This window comes from Lethenteron reissneri, chromosome 11, assembly GCF_015708825.2.
Source record: "Lethenteron reissneri isolate LAM-NWPU_2019-01 chromosome 11, ASM1570882v1, whole genome shotgun sequence".
NCBI lineage: Eukaryota > Metazoa > Chordata > Hyperoartia > Petromyzontiformes > Petromyzontidae > Lethenteron > Lethenteron reissneri.
Window position 1 is genome coordinate 6,849,687 of NC_083789.1, and position 17,507 is coordinate 6,867,193.

Below are 17,507 nucleotides of genomic sequence, written 5' to 3' on the forward strand. Positions count from 1 at the left end.
TAGAGGCGTCGCCGAGTCTCAAGCCCTCTTTTCAGGAGGGTCCTGCTAAGTTTTTGGTAAATACAGTACAACATTTTTGCTAATTAATTTGGCCTAACCCATATTTATTTTAATAACGCCACGGGGTCTTGAAACGTCTGCGGTGAGGTGGAAGGCAGGTAGTATGTACGGATGTATGTATGTATTAGGAGTACGTTGAACTTCTTTCGCACCGTACGTAGCCGACCGTGCTCATGGGAGGTGCTGTTGTTCACACACCGGGGATCAAACAGCGAACCGCTCTGCTAAGAGCTTCGGCTTGGCCACGTCACCGCCGCCAATGCCACCTTACAACAATCCTCGACTCAATCTACATCAGTGGTTCTGAAACCCTTAAGTGCAAGCCTTGCACCCCTTTGGTTCTCAATTGTAACAAAAACAATTACGATGTTAATAAATACACAAGGTTTGATTAAACAAAGTAGTTGTACTTACTTACTGCTTACTTTGTGTTTCGATGATTTATCTTCGAAATAAAATCTGCCCACGTCTCGCACCCCCAGGTTAAGAACCACTGATCGACAGAGTGGTCCAGATGTCTTGTGACACCCCCCCCCCACCCCATTGGACTCTATAAAACGTATTATATTTTAAAAGTAAGGTTTATTTAAAACAGAAATTAATACTCAAGGTAGAAACCATCACACTTTACAGGCCTACCTACAAGTCAACACGCAGATCACAAACTACCAGTCGACACGTTCATCTGTAGGCAGGAGGATAATAGAACACGACGTCTGAAACGCTCTTCCTTCCCATACTATGAGGCCACTGGAGCTCTGCAATTTAAAATTGAAATTTAAAACTCATTTCTTTAGAACTGCTATTTGTGTTGAGTTTGTTGTCCTTCCCCCACACCTCCGATTAACACGGTTGGGTACGTACGGTGCGAAAGAAGTTCAACACACGGTACATACAGTATTTCGGGCCGTATCTACGGTTGTCCACCTCACCATAGTCCACTTAAGCTCACGGTGATGTTGGAGGGTTTGGAGCCGATGGTGACCGTGATCTCCTCGCTGTAGTTGAGTCCCAGCCGCGTTTCCCAGAGCACCGCACTGGTACCGCAGCCACAGTCATGCGAAATAATTCCACGGCTTAAACCCCTCGCTAAATATTTTACAGGTCGCTGGTAAGTGGCGCGTGATTATTAGTAGCCCACAAACCGTAGCGAGAGGAGGCATACTGGACGCGGTGTGCCGGGTTGCGCGAAAAAGACGTTTCCCGGGTCACCGAACCGGACTGACGGACATCCCTGCCAATGGCGGAGCCAGGATTTTCAGGTACGGGAGGCAACCCCTCCAGCAATGAAAAATGATAGAGGAGTTGTTAGTAAGTAAGGACTTGTCCCTTGCTTTTTATTCGACGCGTGTGCGGCGATGGCGCAGCCATCGATCGAGGGTCGAATTCGAACCGCGTGGTGTGATCGGCATCGTGCTCGCTGAAGGTGTTGATGCCTTCAGGGAAGTCGTGTACTATCTACGCAACTGCGCACAATTCTGAGTCACTTATAACTGCTTTGCCGTTACTTAATGCCAATTATAGACTCAGACTATTGTCATCTCATAGAGTCCCTGGCAAGTAATAATATGCTACACAGTGGCAGTGGGGGTCGCAAAATGCCTATTTATTACTAATAAACCCCAATGATCCGATCGAAATTAGGGATTTCGAACGCATCATTGGGGGGGCACGTGCCACCCCCCCCCCCCCCCCCCCCCACTGGTGATCACTCCCCTCGCTCGAGCCAGGCGTCGATGGCCTCGAGGTTTCCCCGCGGGTCCTCGGCCCAGTCGCGGTACCAGCGCAGGCCCGCGATGGCCTCACGGTAGCGCGGCCCGGCGGCGGCGCGCCACTCGAGGAAGGCGTCGCGGTCGTAGCGGCGCGCGGTGCGCGTCACCGCCGGGTAGTCGATCAGCGAGCGGAGCGCCGCTTCGAGGCGAGAGGTCAGGTGGGGTCGCGACGCCGACAGGTCGAGCAGCTCCTCGGGGTCGGCGACGAGGTCGAAGAGCTGCGGCCGCGTCGCGGAAGAGGAGGGCCCCTCGCCGTAGGCCACGAGCTTCCAGCGCGACACGCGCAGCATATACGCCGACTCGTTGAGGTCGCTGCCGTGGAACTGGCTCAGCGCCCAGCGGTGGCCGCGGGACAGTTTGACGAGGTCACGGCGAGTGGAGGAGGTCGCCTCGTCGTCCTGCTCGTTTTCATCGGCGTCGTTTTGAAGGTTGCAGTTGGTTGCGTTATGAATGCGGTGCTGGCGACGATGAGGACGACGACGGCGATGTTGAGTTTGGTGTCGCTGTTGGTTGCCATCAGCGGCATGCTCACTACCGACGGTGATGGTATTTTGGGCAGCGTGATGGCGGTGATGACGGTGGTAATTATTTCGATGCCGTTGAAGAGATTGAGGTGCGTGAAAATTTCTATCACCGACGCCGTCATGAAAAACGCCACCGACATCATTATCACGAACGCCGTCACCGCCGCCCTTCCGTGCGCGTGCCGTGCGTCCCCGTCGCTCCAGCAGCTTGAGCAGAGACGTCCCATTGAGACGCGGGTCCACGGGCAGCCCCGCTATATCCATCATGGTCGGGTAGATGTCCACGAGGGACACCAACGTCTGCTCGAGGACTGACCTCGTCGTCCACTCACCACCGCCACGACTGCCAGCAACACCAACACCAGCACCACCAACACCAGCACCACCACCAACACCACCAACACCAGCACCACCACCACCAGCACCACCACCAGCACCACCAACACCAGCACCACCAACACCAGCACCACCAACACCAGCACCACCACCACCAACACCACCAACACCAGCACCACCACCACCAGCACCACCAACACCAGCACCACCAACACCAGCACCACCAACACCAGCACCACCAACACCAGCACCACCAACACCAACACCACCAACACCAGCACCACCAACACCAGCACCACCAGCACCACCAACACCAGCACCACCAACACCAGCACCACCAACATCAGCACCACCAACACCAACACCACCAACACCAGCACCACCAACACCAGCACCACCAACACCAGCACCACCACCACCAACACCACCAACACCAGCACCACCAACACCAGCACCACCAACACCAGCACCACCATGACCACCACCAGCAGCACCTTGACCACCAGCATAGCTGCAAGTGCCACCTCGACCACCACCGGTACTTTCGCCACCATCACGACCACCACGACCACCACCTTTACTGCCACCGCCACCGCCACGATCGCCACTACTGCCACCAGCACTACCGCTAAAACCACTGCCGCCATCACCACCACCATGCTCACCATCACCGTCATTGCCACCACCACCAGCAACACTACCGTCACCACAACCACCGCGACCACCACGATCGCCACCACGGTGCTGCGTCCGCGGCCGCACCCTGGGCCCGGCGATGACGAGCGGCACGCGCGCGCTGCCCTCGTACATGCTCATCTTGTAGTACTGCCGGTGCTCCAGCGCCAGCTCGCCGTGGTCGCACGTGAACGCCACGTAGGTGTCGCCATGCAGGTGGAAGCCCGCGGCGCCCAGCGCGCGCACCACCGCACCCAGCATGGCGTCCGTCTCGGCGCACATGGCGTAGTAGGCGGCGCGCACCGCGATGACCTCGTCGTCGGCGAAGGGGCCCGAGCAGTTCTTGACGAAGGTGGCGTACGCGTCGGAGGGGTGGGTCTCGTCGGGCGGCAGCCAGCGCGGCACCACGACGGCGCCGCGGCGCACGCGGCGCAGCCAGAATGGCGACGTGCGGAAGGTGGAGGCGCCGGCGTTGGGGCCGGCGGACGGGGTCTTGTACGGGTGCGGCAGGTTGAGGCCCAGGTAGAGCGCGAAGGGAGCTGCGGATGGTGGAGGAGGTAGAGGAGGAGGAGGAGACGGGGGTGGTAGAGGGGATGGAGGAGGGAGGGGGATGGAGGAGAAGGTGGAGGAGGAGGAGGCGGGGGAGGGGATGAAGGAGGGTGGGGGATGGAGGAGGAGGTGGAGGAGGAGGAGGCGGGGGTGGTGGAGGGGATGGAGGAGGCGGGGGAAGGGATGAAGGAGGGAGGGGGATGGAGGAGGTGGAGGAGGAGGAGGAGGTGGGGGTGGTGGAGGGGATGGAGGAGGAAGAGGCGTGGGAGGGGATGAAGGAGGGAGGGGGATGGAGGAGGAGGTGGAGGAGGAGGAGGAAATGTCACCGGTTTCCAAAATGTTATGAGTTTGGAAATATTGGTGGACTATATATAACCAGCATAGAATATACAAATATGGTACGATCTAAATTGGAGTACAGTAAATAAATGGTGTGTCGTATACAATTCGCGTACTATGTACCATAAGTGTAAAATGTATTACCAGTGTACATTGTTCAAATATAGCATACGATGTATAATCAGTGCACAATTATCCAACAGCGTACAAAGTGCGATTAGCGCAGAATGTGCGTCCAAATACTGTGTGCAACGTGTTCTCTGCATCGTTGTGTCGAATAATGACCACGTTCTTAAGATTTCCACCCCAATGCCACGCATTTAAACAATACATTTTGCTCAACCCCAACTCACATTATAGCCACGTCTTTATTTAATCCGTTCCCCAGCCCTCCCCATCATCTCCCCCCGGGACAACCGAGAGAGTTGATGACTGTCCAAGGGTGGCACAGTCGGGTTTTTTACAATCGGGTTTAATTGTATTTTTATATTAAACCCGATCATCTGAGAATGGGAGAAATCCGGTTTAATTGGTTCTAATTGCAGAACCGCACTTCTCAACGATGGGCTTCATACATTCCAAGCTAAGGAACTCACTGGCGCCCACGATTGTGGAGAAGCTCGTGTTCATCAAGACCAACCTGCCCGCCGCATTCTACGACTACCCCGTGCCCGACGGCCCCGAGTACAATAGCAGCACCGACGAGGAAGCAGCCTAAGCCTTGGATCAGAGTTTCGTATTCATTAAACCAGGTCTTAATTCCCCGAAATCGGGTTTAATTGTAATAAAGAAAAAACCCGATGCCTGCCGCTGGAAAAATCGGGTTTTTTCCACCCGTGTGACTGTCACCGTCATCATCGTTAACTCTCGGCGATCACCGTCTCCAGCTGGATGCCCGAGGTGATTCCCCACGGCCCGCCACGCGGGGGCTGGCGCCCACCTTTCCCGGGCGCCACGTCGCGGATCCAGCGGACCGCGCGGTCCGTGTTGTTCCAGTCGCGGAGCTGCACCCTCCGCGTGCGCTCGCCCCCCACGAGCTGCGCGCGGGGCCTCGGCTCCTGGCGCAGCAGCAGCCCCGGCACGCCGCGCGTCCACGCCTCCACGCGGTTGCTCAGCGAGTGTCCGCCCGACGTGAAGTCCGTCTTGCCGAACACGGCCGTGGTGTAGCCGGCCTCGGCACGCAGGCGGTCGAGCCACGTCGGGTAGCCTGGCGCGGGTCAGGGGTCACCGCCGCGACATCGTTTACCGTGACACGACAGCAATGTGCAAGATACGGTGTTGACGTTGGGTTTCGCGATACGGTGTGCGCATCGCGTTGCTCCTGTCACCCTGCACTGCAGGTCGTGGTGGAGCTCTGCAGCAGCAGCTGCAGCTGTACGACTTGCAAGAGCCGCTCACTCCACCACTCACTCGCTCCACCACTCGCACCACCACTCACTCGCTCCACCACTCGCACCACCACTCACTCTCTAACGCTCGCTCGCTCCACCACTCACTCGCACCATCATTCGCACCAACACGCACTCTCTCCACCGCTCGCTCCACCACTCACTCACTCCCCTGTCCACTCTCTCCACCGGTCGCTCCACCACTCGCTCGCTCGACCGCTCGCTCCACCGCTGAGCCACGTGGCCGCTTCGCGTTGACGGCCAACGACGCGACATCCCCCCCACCCCCATGCACCTGGCGGCAGACACTTGTGGTTGTTCCACGCGGCGGTGACGTGGGTGTGAAGTCCGCTCCAGAGGGCGGCGCGGGACGGGCAGCACACGGGCGAGTTGGTGTACGCCGTGGCGAAGGCCGCCCCGGCCGCCGCCAGGCGCGCAATCCACGGCAGCGGCACCGGCGACCGCGGCGCCGTCACGAGCCGCCCGTCCATAGAGTCGCAGACGACGAGCACAATGTTGGGCCGAGCTGGGGTGGAGGGAGACGAGGAGGAGGAGGAGGAGTTGGACGGAGACGAAGACGATGATGGCGCCGGACGAGACGCCAGCACCAGCGTGAGCGCGAGCGTGGCAGCAGCGCCGGCCGCTGTGAACATCGCTGGGCTGCACGGCTGCAATCGAGAGAGGATTGGTGGGCAGCGTCGAGTGACCGGGTGAGGTTTCCACCGATGGATGATCCTCACGCCGGGTGCTTCAACATGCTCGAGAGGAGGTCGCTGATTTCGGATCAACTCGAATGCGTAGAAGAGAAGCAATGTTGTTAAATGGATGTCGCCACGTAAACCAGGGGTGGGGAACGTCCGGCCCGCGGGCCTCATGAGACCCACGAAATCATTTGGTGTGGCCCTGCCAAGGCAACCGCAGGCGGGACTCGAAATTCAATAAATCTCGGAGCAAACCTGGAAAATCAGTTGCGAGTAGCAACAACATCATAAATACCAGCTAACATCACACGCCTCGCCAATGAGAAGCAGTTCCAGCCATCGCATTAGGAGTGAGTTAATTAAATGTTTGACCAAATATAACAGGCTAATTTTTAAGTTGATAATTTTGTATGGCCCGCGAATTATGTTATAAATATCCAAATGGCCCTTGGTGGAAAAAAGGTTCCCCACCCCTGACTTAAAATAATGCATTGAGTAGTTTAACAACTTATTGGGTGATCCTGCTGTTGCGTTGGCAGTGATACACAAGCACAAACTCTCAACACATTCCTTCATAACACCGTGGCCTTAAGCCAACAAATATATAATCATCGACGTTTCTAGTATTGGCCCTTCTTTATGTGCCTTTATATATTAACTGGCATAACGACGGATCGCACATTAATAGTTGCAGGGGACACCCCTACGAACAGGACAAATTGTCCTGGAGCCGCAAAGGGCTCGTTGGGCAAGAGGAGCGATCAACGGAGATGCGCAAAAGTGAAGCTTGAAAACACGTGATTCTGTGAGAGAAACAAAAAATAGGTTGGGAAAACAAAAATGAGACTGAAAGAATCGGGGGACACAAACACAAGCTGCGATCGACGATGTCGTCGCAAGCAGTGGGCGCGTGGAACCAGCGGCAAACATAAATAAATCGGCGTAGTGTAGATTGGCAACTCACAAAATGTCAGCCTTTTAAGAGGAACATGGAACCATAATGCATATATAATAACATTGGTGGAGGATTTTTCTGCGGATCTCAAACTGTGTTGCCGACGAAGAGGAGGTCGTTTCAGATGTCACACCTGAAGGAGGAGGAGGATCAATTGTCCTTCACAGGGTGTGAACATGGGGAAAGCTTCTGGGACACGTGGGGCGTACAACAACTGCAGATATCATCAAAACGGAGTGGGACCCGATCTGCAAATGTTTGCAACATACCTGGAGGCCCAAGTCACCCACGTGTTTACACGGGAACTAAAAACCCGCATTCATGGAATGATGGCTGCATCGGCTATACTTCTTATGGCCACGGAGGTAGTTCACACTTGAATTAGAGACTCGTTCGCATCTTCTCCCTGTGTGTAACCACGAATGTTTCAGGAAGGTAACTGGGATCAGAAATAATGGTAACATTCAGAGGCCGACCCAACACGTTATAGGCAAGAGCTACATTGTAGAGGATATTTGGCCTACTCTTCCTCGCTGGGCCAGACATCGTATCTGGGAAGACACACTTTACTCCACCAACACGCACGAGACACCTGCCGATCGACTCACTGTGGTGTGCCCATTTATATACTGCCGGGTGGACAGAGGCGGGAAGAGGGAAAAAACAAACTTGACCCTCGTTCTAACTTAAGGTGTTTTCTTGTTCATGTTTTTTGCGGTTGCGGTTGCACCCGATTCAAGAGCCGAATGGCTCACAGGGCTATACCTAATACATGAAAATTAACCCGTAAAAAAAAAAAGTTTTTCACTATAAATCCTTTATATGCGTGGCGGCTAGAGTCCTCTCGTCCTCTGGCTTGAGATGGCTGCCGCCTATGGGTCAGATGATTGCCTGCCACCATTAAGCAATTGGTAATTAAATATAAAAACATTTTCCTAAAAAGTGTAAAAAAATTTAAAAAAATTTCACGAAAAAAAATTGTCACGCACGAGTCTGTGTGCAAAATGTCAGCTCGATTGGATCACGGGAAGTGGGTTAAAAACGACCGAAAGATTTGCACGGTCGTAAGCGCGCAAGCAAGCAAGTGAACTTAATATAAAGGATTTAAAAACTGAAACTGTGGCGCCAAGAGATCGAATGGGCAAATGCTAAAACCGTTCCAGCACGCACAGCTCTGCGTTGATGCAAACATGCACGTGCGGTGCGTGGTCATTTTAATGAAAACCCCGTACGCGAAACTAGAGAAGACAACGATATACCCACGCCTGGGAAAGTCGCCTGAACGGACTATTGGGGCAAGTGCACACAGCACAAGGGTGGCACAGTCGGGTTTTTTTACAATCGGGTTAAATTGTCTTTTTATATTAAACCCGATCGTCTGAGATTGGGAGAAATCCGGTTTAACTGGTTCTAATTGCAGAACCGCACTTCGCCAACTTCTCAACGATGAGCTTCATCCATTCCAAGCTTAGGAACTCACTGGCGCCCACGATTGTGGAGGAGAAGCTCGTGTTCATCAAGACCAACCTGCCCGCCGCATTCTACGACTACACCGTGCCCGACGCCCCCCCCCCCCCCGAGTACGATAGCAGCATGGAGGAGGAAGCAGCCTAAGCCTTGGATCAGAGTTTCGTATTCATTAAACCAGGTTTCAATTCCCCGAAATCGGGTTTAATTATATTAAAGAAAAAACCCGATGCCTGCCGCTGGAAAAATCGGGGGTTTTCCACCCATGACACAGCATTCTCACGCTCTCACGAATGCGTTGCGTGCATTCAATAGCCGTCGATGTCCACCAGGCGGCAGGGACGTCACCACGATGCTGGTGCCAGGAGAGGTGCACCTTGAGGCGTTGTTTGCATGCACAGGTATGTGCACAAAGACAAACATCCCCCGTGTAGCCTTCAGAGACCGTTGGGGCAAGTGCGTTAGCGAGTTGCACCTATAAAGACCGGCACGGCGCACGAGGGGGTGGGTGGCCAGCACCACGCCCGGCCGCCTTTGTCTCCCCAGTGGTGATTTACACACCGCACCAGGTACTCATTTGAGGCTGAGTCGACCTAGGGGAAGGCCCAGGGCCAGTTCAGATACATACACGCATATATGACGAATACGTACACATGCAGAAGCACGTACAAAGCACAGTGTGCACAGAGACAGAGGCGTGCTGGGAATGAAGTGCCATGAGCGAGCACCTGTGAAAGCCAAGACTGCTCACGACAGCGTGGTGGCGTGTGGGCCAGGACCACGCCCGGCCGCCTTTGTCTTCCCAGTGCCGATGAGTTGACCACGAAGCGAACGACCAGCACATGCGCATATATGGGACAGGCACATAACCACAAATATGTGGTTTAAAAAAAACACATACAGTACGGTACAGATATATAATGAATAACTTTTATACAAACGTTTGAACACCAGACATTCGGGAACGACAGCTTGGCATTCGCCAAAGCGCATGTGCCAGGCTAGGTGCACAATTCGAGTGCCACGTGAAGTGTGAAAGGCTCGTTGGCATGAGCATTTATACAAACAAACATAATGATCCCCCGTGTAGCCTATACAGACTTTAGGGGCAAGTGCTGTTAGCGAGCACATATCAAGGTCGGCACTGTGGAACACGAGGTGGTGGGTGGTCAGTGCCACGCCCGGCCGCCTTTGTCTCCCCAGTGGCGATGTTTACACATTTGAGGCCGAGTCGACCTAAGGGAGGGCCCAGCACCGGTTCAGATATAATCGTCACTGATGTCGATGGCCGTGAGCCAGGTTCGTAGCGCTACATTACCGCTCCCCACAACACGTAAACTATTGTGTGTGTGTGTAAATGTGTGTGTGTAAATGTGTGTGGATGTGTAAATGTGTGTGTAAATGTGTGTGTGTAAATGTGTGTATGCGGGCGTGGTGCTGGCCACCCACCCTCTCGTGTGCCGTGCCGGCCTTTGACAGCACTTGCCCCAACAGCCTGTTAAGGTTCATACGGGGGATATGTGTCTTTGTGTGTGTGTATGTGTGTGTGTATGTGTGTGTAAATGTGTTTAAAGTTTAGAGATGTGAGAGAGAGTGCACGCGTATCTCGCGCTCTCACCGCGAACAGAGTGCAGCTTTCTTCTCGAGATCAAATCTCTCTCCCTCCCTCTCCTCTCGCTCTCCTCTCGCTCTCAGATACACAGAGATACACACACGGGCTGGTGCGTCACAACCACACAGACACACACAAATACAAAGATCCCCCGTAAAGCCTGAACAGACTGATGGGGCAAGTGCTGTGAGCGAGCAGCACTGTGGCACACGAGGGGGCGGGTGGCCAGCAACCACGCCCGGCCGCCTTCGTCTCTCTTTGTTGCGATGTTTACACACCGCACCGGGTACTCATTTGAGGCTGAGTCGGCCTAGGGGAGGCCCAGGACCCGTTCAGATAATCGTCACTGGTGTCGGCCGTGAGCGGGCCGCCGGGTTCATAGCGCATTGCGCTAACCGCTACACCACCGCTCCCCACCACTATACAGACACACCCACGCACACACAAAGACAAAGATCCCCCATATAGCCTCAACAGACTGTTGGGGCAAGTGCTGTTAGCGAGCACCTATGAAGGCCGGGACTGTGGCACACGAGGGGGTGGGTGGCCAGCACCACGCCCGGTCGCCTTTGTCTCCCTAGTGGCGATTTTTTTACACACCGCACCAGGTACTCATTTGAGGCTGAGTTGACCGAGGAGAGACCCACAACAACCGCCATTCGCCACTAAGTGGCTGTGACGTCACCACGGCGCTCGTGCCAGGCTATGTGCACGTTTAGGCCACGTGAAGTGTCGAATGCCCGCTGGCAGGAGGTCACGGGACAGACCCATGTGCCATGGGTTGACTGACTGAGATAACTGGCCTGTGGCCGCTACTGTGCCAACTTCCTGCGTTTTATCCGCCCGGCGAACCACTCGTTGTTGTGAGCGTCGCTCCTCTGCCCTCCGTTGTTGCTGGAGGGCGATTTCCTCCAACTGCCCAGTAGCAGCAGCAGCGTCCTTCACGAGCCTCCTCCACAGAGGCCGATCTTGACACCGCAACGGCGAGTCCACTCAGCTTCACATCCATCTGTACCGCATCAGCTCCATCTCTTCTCGAGCCCGTGTCGTTCAACCCCCTCCCCTATACGGCCAAACAGAAGCTGCTTGGACACGCGGTGGCTGGGCATGCAGGCGACGTGACCCAGTCAACGCAAGCCTCCTCTGCTGGAGGAGCTCACCAATGATGGGATTCTGTGTCCAGATATTTCAAGTATCTAGGAGCCTCTCACACACAGAGACACACAGAGACACACAAAGACACGCACACAGGGTGGTGCCTCACATACACACACACAGACACGCACATGGTGGAAATGAATAAACAAGACTTGGCCTGTTCCCCGTTTATTTAAATGGAAAATGTCAAATGCCACCGAGAGGGGGAGAGAGAGAGACGTGGGGATGTGCACATACGCAACAAAGTAAAAGTTGCCCCCCACCCATATAGCCTACATAGACCTTTCGGGCAAGTGCTATTAGCGAGCACTTTAAGATGTTTTCTTGTTCATGTTTTTGTTTCATGTTTAAGTTTTTTGTTTGTTGCGGTTGCACCCGATTCAAGAGCCGAATGGCTCACAGGGCTACACCAAATAAATACAACTGAAACCTTTGTCTCCCGATTGGCGATGTTTACGCATCGTACCAGATACTTATTTGAGGCTGAATCGACCTAGGGGCAGCCCAGGACCGGTTTAGATATTGGCTGTCACTGGGAATCTTAGCGCAGTGCGTTAACCGCTGCGCCACCGCTCCCCCATACTCAGCACACAACAATGACACACACACATGAGCGCACACAATGACACACACACAACGAAAACACACAACAATAAACTCGTGCTTCTAAAAGGCCACACAAATTAGACGCGATGTGTGGCTCTTTGACTTGCTAAAGCGATTTGTAAAAAAAAAAAAAATCCAGAAATCCAAAATGTTTTTCAGTCGGGAATGCGAGGGTCAGGGTGGAGTGGTGGCGCAGTGGTTAGCGCACTCCACTTTTGAACCCGGCGATAGTGAGTTCGATAACGCGAGTGGCGAGTGGTATCTGAACCCTTACTGTGTGACGACCTTCAACCTGCATTGACCAGCGTGGTGAAGTATGGTCAAACACGTCTCACGACCGACGCGTGTGGGGAGGCCTTTATCCAGCAGTGGCTTGATTACTCGGCACTATCACTGGGTGAGTGTAACGCGAAAATATGCCGTCGCCAATCTTAAAAAAAATAAACACGTACCACACACATATATCATACACACACACGTACACACAAACACAGTAACACACACATACAAAGATCCCCTTATAGCCTGATCAGACTGGTGAAGGCCGGCACGTGGCACACGAGGGGGTGAGTGGCCAGCAACCACGCCCGGCCGCCTTTGTCTCCCCAGTGGCGATGTTCTCACATCGCACCAGGTACTCATTTCGAGGCTGATGATCACGGCAATGGAAATGATTATAAATATAATCATTGACGATTGAGAGCTCATCCTCGTTCATATTTTTAAGTTAAAATGTGATTCTCTTTTTTGTTGAAATCACGGCTGCGACAACCTCCAATCTAAAATTGATGACGACGAGGGACGGGACAGAAATCACGAACGCGCGCGCGCGCTGTGCGGCTGATGGGAGGGGGGTGGAGAGAAAAACAAAAATCGATTGCGTAAAAACAGCTCCGCACACCCTGCAGAGTTGGACCCCTGCCAAAGGGGTCGGTTTCACCACCTCGGCTTTTTTGGCCGCTGAGTTAGGACTCCAATAATGTGTGACTGTTCGTCGAGGTGGCAAAGAGGGGGGTTGTCTGTGGGAGGTAGTTGGGTCTGGCGGCAGCGGGAGCGTACTGGTGGTGGCTACTGAGATGACCAACGCTGATTTATATAATTAGGGGTGGGGGGGGGGGGTCAGTGAGGGCCGGGAGCAGTGAGGCTACGGCTGCTCACTAAGATGACCGACGGAGATTCATTCGTCTGGTGGGCACTTTCTGTTTGTTCGTAGCGGTTTTCTGCTCGAACACATTTTTTTGGGGTTGCTTGTATTTTCTTATTCTTCACCTTCTCTCACTCTGCTCAACACGTTTACGGCTGTCCGTGTCTGTATACTTGTGGGGGGTGGGGTAGTAGTAGGAGGAGGAGGAGGGGAGGAGGGGTCAGGTAAGGATTTCAACGTTAGAAGGTGTTCATTATGTATCCCGTAATTGGTGGCGGTCGAGAGCGTAGTGCGCGCAACGTGAGCCGCCCGCGTGATTAGCCGTGACGCGCGTGGCAGTGTGGCAATGTGTGCAACGATGTTGACGTTGGCCGCAGGGCCCTCCTCGTCTCTCGATATTTTACGAAACGCCGCTCGACTCGAGGTTGGCTTGGAATTTGGGAGAATTATATTATCGGTCGTAAGGCGCCACAGTGAACATGAATTATGATTATTATTTTTATTATCATAGCCGCTACATTGCTGTAGTTTTGCGAACACGTGTGTACTTATTCGGAGGTCAGGATAAGGCGAGATGGATCTGGCCTGGTCGAAATAATAAAAAAACAGCGTTCCGGACTATTCCGGCTGAGATTAAGAATTATATATATATATGCGGGCGGTAGGTTGTTTGACCATACTTCACCACGCTGGTCAGTGTGGATTGGTGAAGGGAGCACAGTTTGTCTCACCTCACACTGCGTACTGGTTTGGGATTTATTATCCAAGTAGAGCTTCTCAGGCCATCATTCAGCAGTGGATCGATCATGGCCGATGATCCAAAATTATACAGGGGGTGGGGGGGTCAATCACATTCGCCTTCTTCGTGATTCGATCCCAGAATGTTTTTTTCTTCAAATAGTTGGTGAATGTAGCTGCCTCTCGCGGCTGGGGAAGATCACGTGGCATCCATTATACATACAAAATATGTATACAGATGTAGTGACATTGAATGAGTCACTGTAGCGCGTGGCGCTGGGAGATTGGTAGACAATGGAATTATGGGTAGCAGCGCGTTCTACCAGTTGGACCCGTGGGCCAAGCCCGGAGCCTTCTGGGGGATCCAGAAGGGGGCGTGGCCGAGGGCGGAGCCTGGCCACGCTGGGGAGAATAAAAGGCGAGTTCCGACTCACAGTCGGGGCTGCTGCCATCGGGAATGGAACTCGCCGTGTTGCCGTCGTCACGGTCTTCGCTTCTTCAAGCTGTGGGTCTGGAAGCATGTTGGCTGTCCCGACCCGGTGTCCCGACCTGGTATGGAGTTATCCCCTATGGCTGTGATAACGCCTCCTACTAGTGTCTCTAAATTAGTACACTACACATGTGTAGCGTCCTCCTCGGTGTGTGTGTGTGGTGCACACACTCAGTCGGAGACGAGGTAGTTGCAGTAGGCATCGTCTCTCTCTCTCTCATTATTCCGTTATACCAACTCCGGCCTCCTCTCCCATGACCACGCTGCCATACAGCCCGGCCTAGACATCGACGGCGTCGACCGAGACGGCCAACAACTGTCCGGCCACGCAATGATCAGGCGAAGGCGGCGACGACGACGGTGAAGACGAGACGAGTCCACTCCCAGAACCGGCAGTCCGGAGCTCTCGGGCTCTCCGCTGCTTTTATTCCCTTCTCGAACCCACCAGAGGGTTCCAGGGGGCTTCCCGATGAGGTCTTCCGTGACCCTTGCCCCAGTTCCTCCGCCCTGCCGGCACACACACCGTGTATTTGCTCGGCGGCGTGTGCACTCACTGTCCACCGCAGTTGCCGCTGCTGGACGGCAGTCGGCGCTGTATCGCTACACATGTACCACTACGTGCACTTGTTCGACCTCCACGCGTTATTAGCGCTCATGTTTGGATCTCGCCCCGAGGCCCCACGAGGACCCTCTATAATAGCGGCACTTGTTGTTGTTGGTATTGTTGTTGTTGTTGTCAGGTCGCACAGGTGGCTTGCTCGGGGGTAGAGCGAGCGGCTCGCAATCAAAAGGTTGAGATTTCATATCCTGGTTGGAGGGTTGACTCAGCCCATCATTCTTCCGAGGGGGGGTCGATAAAATCACGAAATAGGTACCACTTTCTGGGGAATTCAACAGTGGTTGGTTGACATACTGGTTCCCGTCATAGGAATATGAAATCGGCACTAGTTCAGGGCTATAAACATGAGATGAGCACCACATCGACGCTCATGTGAGCAGGAAATCACATGTGGATATGAACACTGGACGGCTCTCCCGCTCATGGGTGCGATGTCTCGGCTCGTAGTGGCCTACGGGCGACTTTTTGATTCGTAGGTAATCAGTCATTATGGTCATTATCATCACCACGATCATCATCATCACAACAATCATCAGGGCAGTGACGCGACCTAATGGTAGCGCGCTCGCTGCTTGTTCACAGTTCAATGCCATCGGCCGCCCTGATCAAATCGGAGCAATACTACACGCCGTCTGCTTCACATTGGACGTTAAAGATCTCTTGACGTCATTCGTAAAAGTAGGCCATTTGTGTGCCGGCGTCAGGGTCCAAATTTGCCAAATTCGAAAATGACACCGCAAATTACTCCATTGGGTATTCTACACAAAGACAAAGATCCCCCGTGTAGCCTTAACAGACTGTTGTGGCAAGTGCTGTTAGCGAGCACCTATGAAGGCCGGCACGGCACACGAGGGGGTTGGTGGCCAACACCACGCCCGGCCGAGTAGTGATGTTTTACACACCGCACCAGGTCGAAGACCTGTTCGTCACTGTTGTTGGCCGTGAGCGGGAATCGAACTCGGGTCGCCGGGTTCGTAGCGCAGTGAGCTGACCGCTATACCACCGCTCCCCATGCACACACACATACACACAGCAGCAAACATCGCCCCCTACTGGCAGATTAATGCCCCATGTCACTCTTGCAAATTGGACTCACCCTGGTTTCTTGAGTTCTCGCCACCTGGTTAAAAAACAATAAACTTGGGCTTGATAATTTTTAACCACTGTCACCTTTTCACCATCGTCACCACCACCACCACCAGCCTGAACAGTCATCACGGTCGTCTTTACCACCACCACGACAATTATCATGTTAAGCACCATCGTGTATTCATCATCATCATCATCGTGAATTCCGAATCGAGGGTCAACAAGTGGTGAAGTCACTGAAAATCAACATTGCTGCGTTTAATTATATACGGGCGAACTGGGCCTCGTCATAGGAACGTGGCGTTTCCACGAGCTGACTCGAGACCGAGCGTTAACACCAGAACCTCGTGGCTCGTGCAAGGGCGCAACTCATCTTGTACACGTGACACGCACTAAAATAACCTAAATCACACACATAAGCAATTCTGCAAAGATCAAGTTACAAAGACATTCATAACAAGGACACATTCCAGTGCGTATAACCTTTATATCGGGACAAGTGCTCTTCGTTAGCGAGCACCTATTAAGGCTATAATACTACGCCTGGCCGCCTTTGTATATAGAGTGCTGATGTTTATATACACAACAGCAAATCGTTTAAGGCTCAATCGACCTAAGTCCGATGCGATGAAGCTTGTGGTATGCCCAGGACCCGTGCTGATATCACCCGCCACTAATTGTTGGCCGTGGCCGGGAATTTAATTCGTAGCGCAGTGCGCTAACCACTGCGTCTCCGCTCCAACCCGCACGCAAAGACAAAGATCCCCCGTGTAGCCTTAACAGACTGTTGGGGCAAGTGCTGTTAGCGAGCACCCATGAGAGCCGGCACGGCACACGAGGGGGTGGGTGGCCAGCACCACGCCCGGTCGCCTTTGTCTCCCTAGTGGCGATGTTTACACACCACGTACTCATTTGAGGTTGAGTCGACCTAGGGGAGGCCCATGACCTGTTCAGATTATCGTCACTGGTGTTGGCCGTGAGCGAGAATCGAACTCGGGTCACCGGATTTGTAGCGCAGTGCACTAATCGCTGCACTACCGCTCCCCACTCACGCATACTCTCACACACGTACACACACACGCATACTCACACACACGTACACACACACGCATATTCTCACACACACGCACACACTCACACACACACACGTACACACACACGCATACTCTCACACACACGCACACACTCACACACACACACGTACACACACACGCATACTCACACACACGTACACACTCACGCATACTCTCACACACGTACACACACACTCACACACGTACACACT

General features: G+C 53.7%; 1 protein-coding gene across 3 annotated transcripts; it reads right to left on the minus strand.

The window, feature by feature from the left end:
- Window positions 1-614: 614 nt before the first annotated feature.
- Window positions 615-12,538, minus strand: LOC133341375 (uncharacterized). 3 transcript variants are annotated; one of them, XM_061549929.1, is made up of 5 exons: window positions 10,385-12,538; window positions 9,495-9,564; window positions 5,939-6,311; window positions 5,196-5,462; window positions 615-3,906 (listed from the first exon to the last, which is right to left on the minus strand). In XM_061549929.1, the coding sequence occupies exons 3-5, from the start codon at window positions 6,294-6,296 to the stop codon at window positions 1,769-1,771; spliced, it is 2,763 nt and encodes a 920-aa protein (XP_061405913.1). In that variant the 5' UTR covers window positions 6,297-6,311; window positions 9,495-9,564; window positions 10,385-12,538; the 3' UTR covers window positions 615-1,768. The 3 variants fall into 3 exon arrangements, with proteins under 3 accessions (XP_061405913.1, XP_061405915.1, XP_061405914.1); XM_061549931.1 differs by lacking the exon at window positions 10,385-12,538 and adding an exon at window positions 10,216-10,370; XM_061549930.1 differs by lacking the exon at window positions 9,495-9,564.
- Window positions 12,539-17,507: the final 4,969 nt, after the last annotated feature.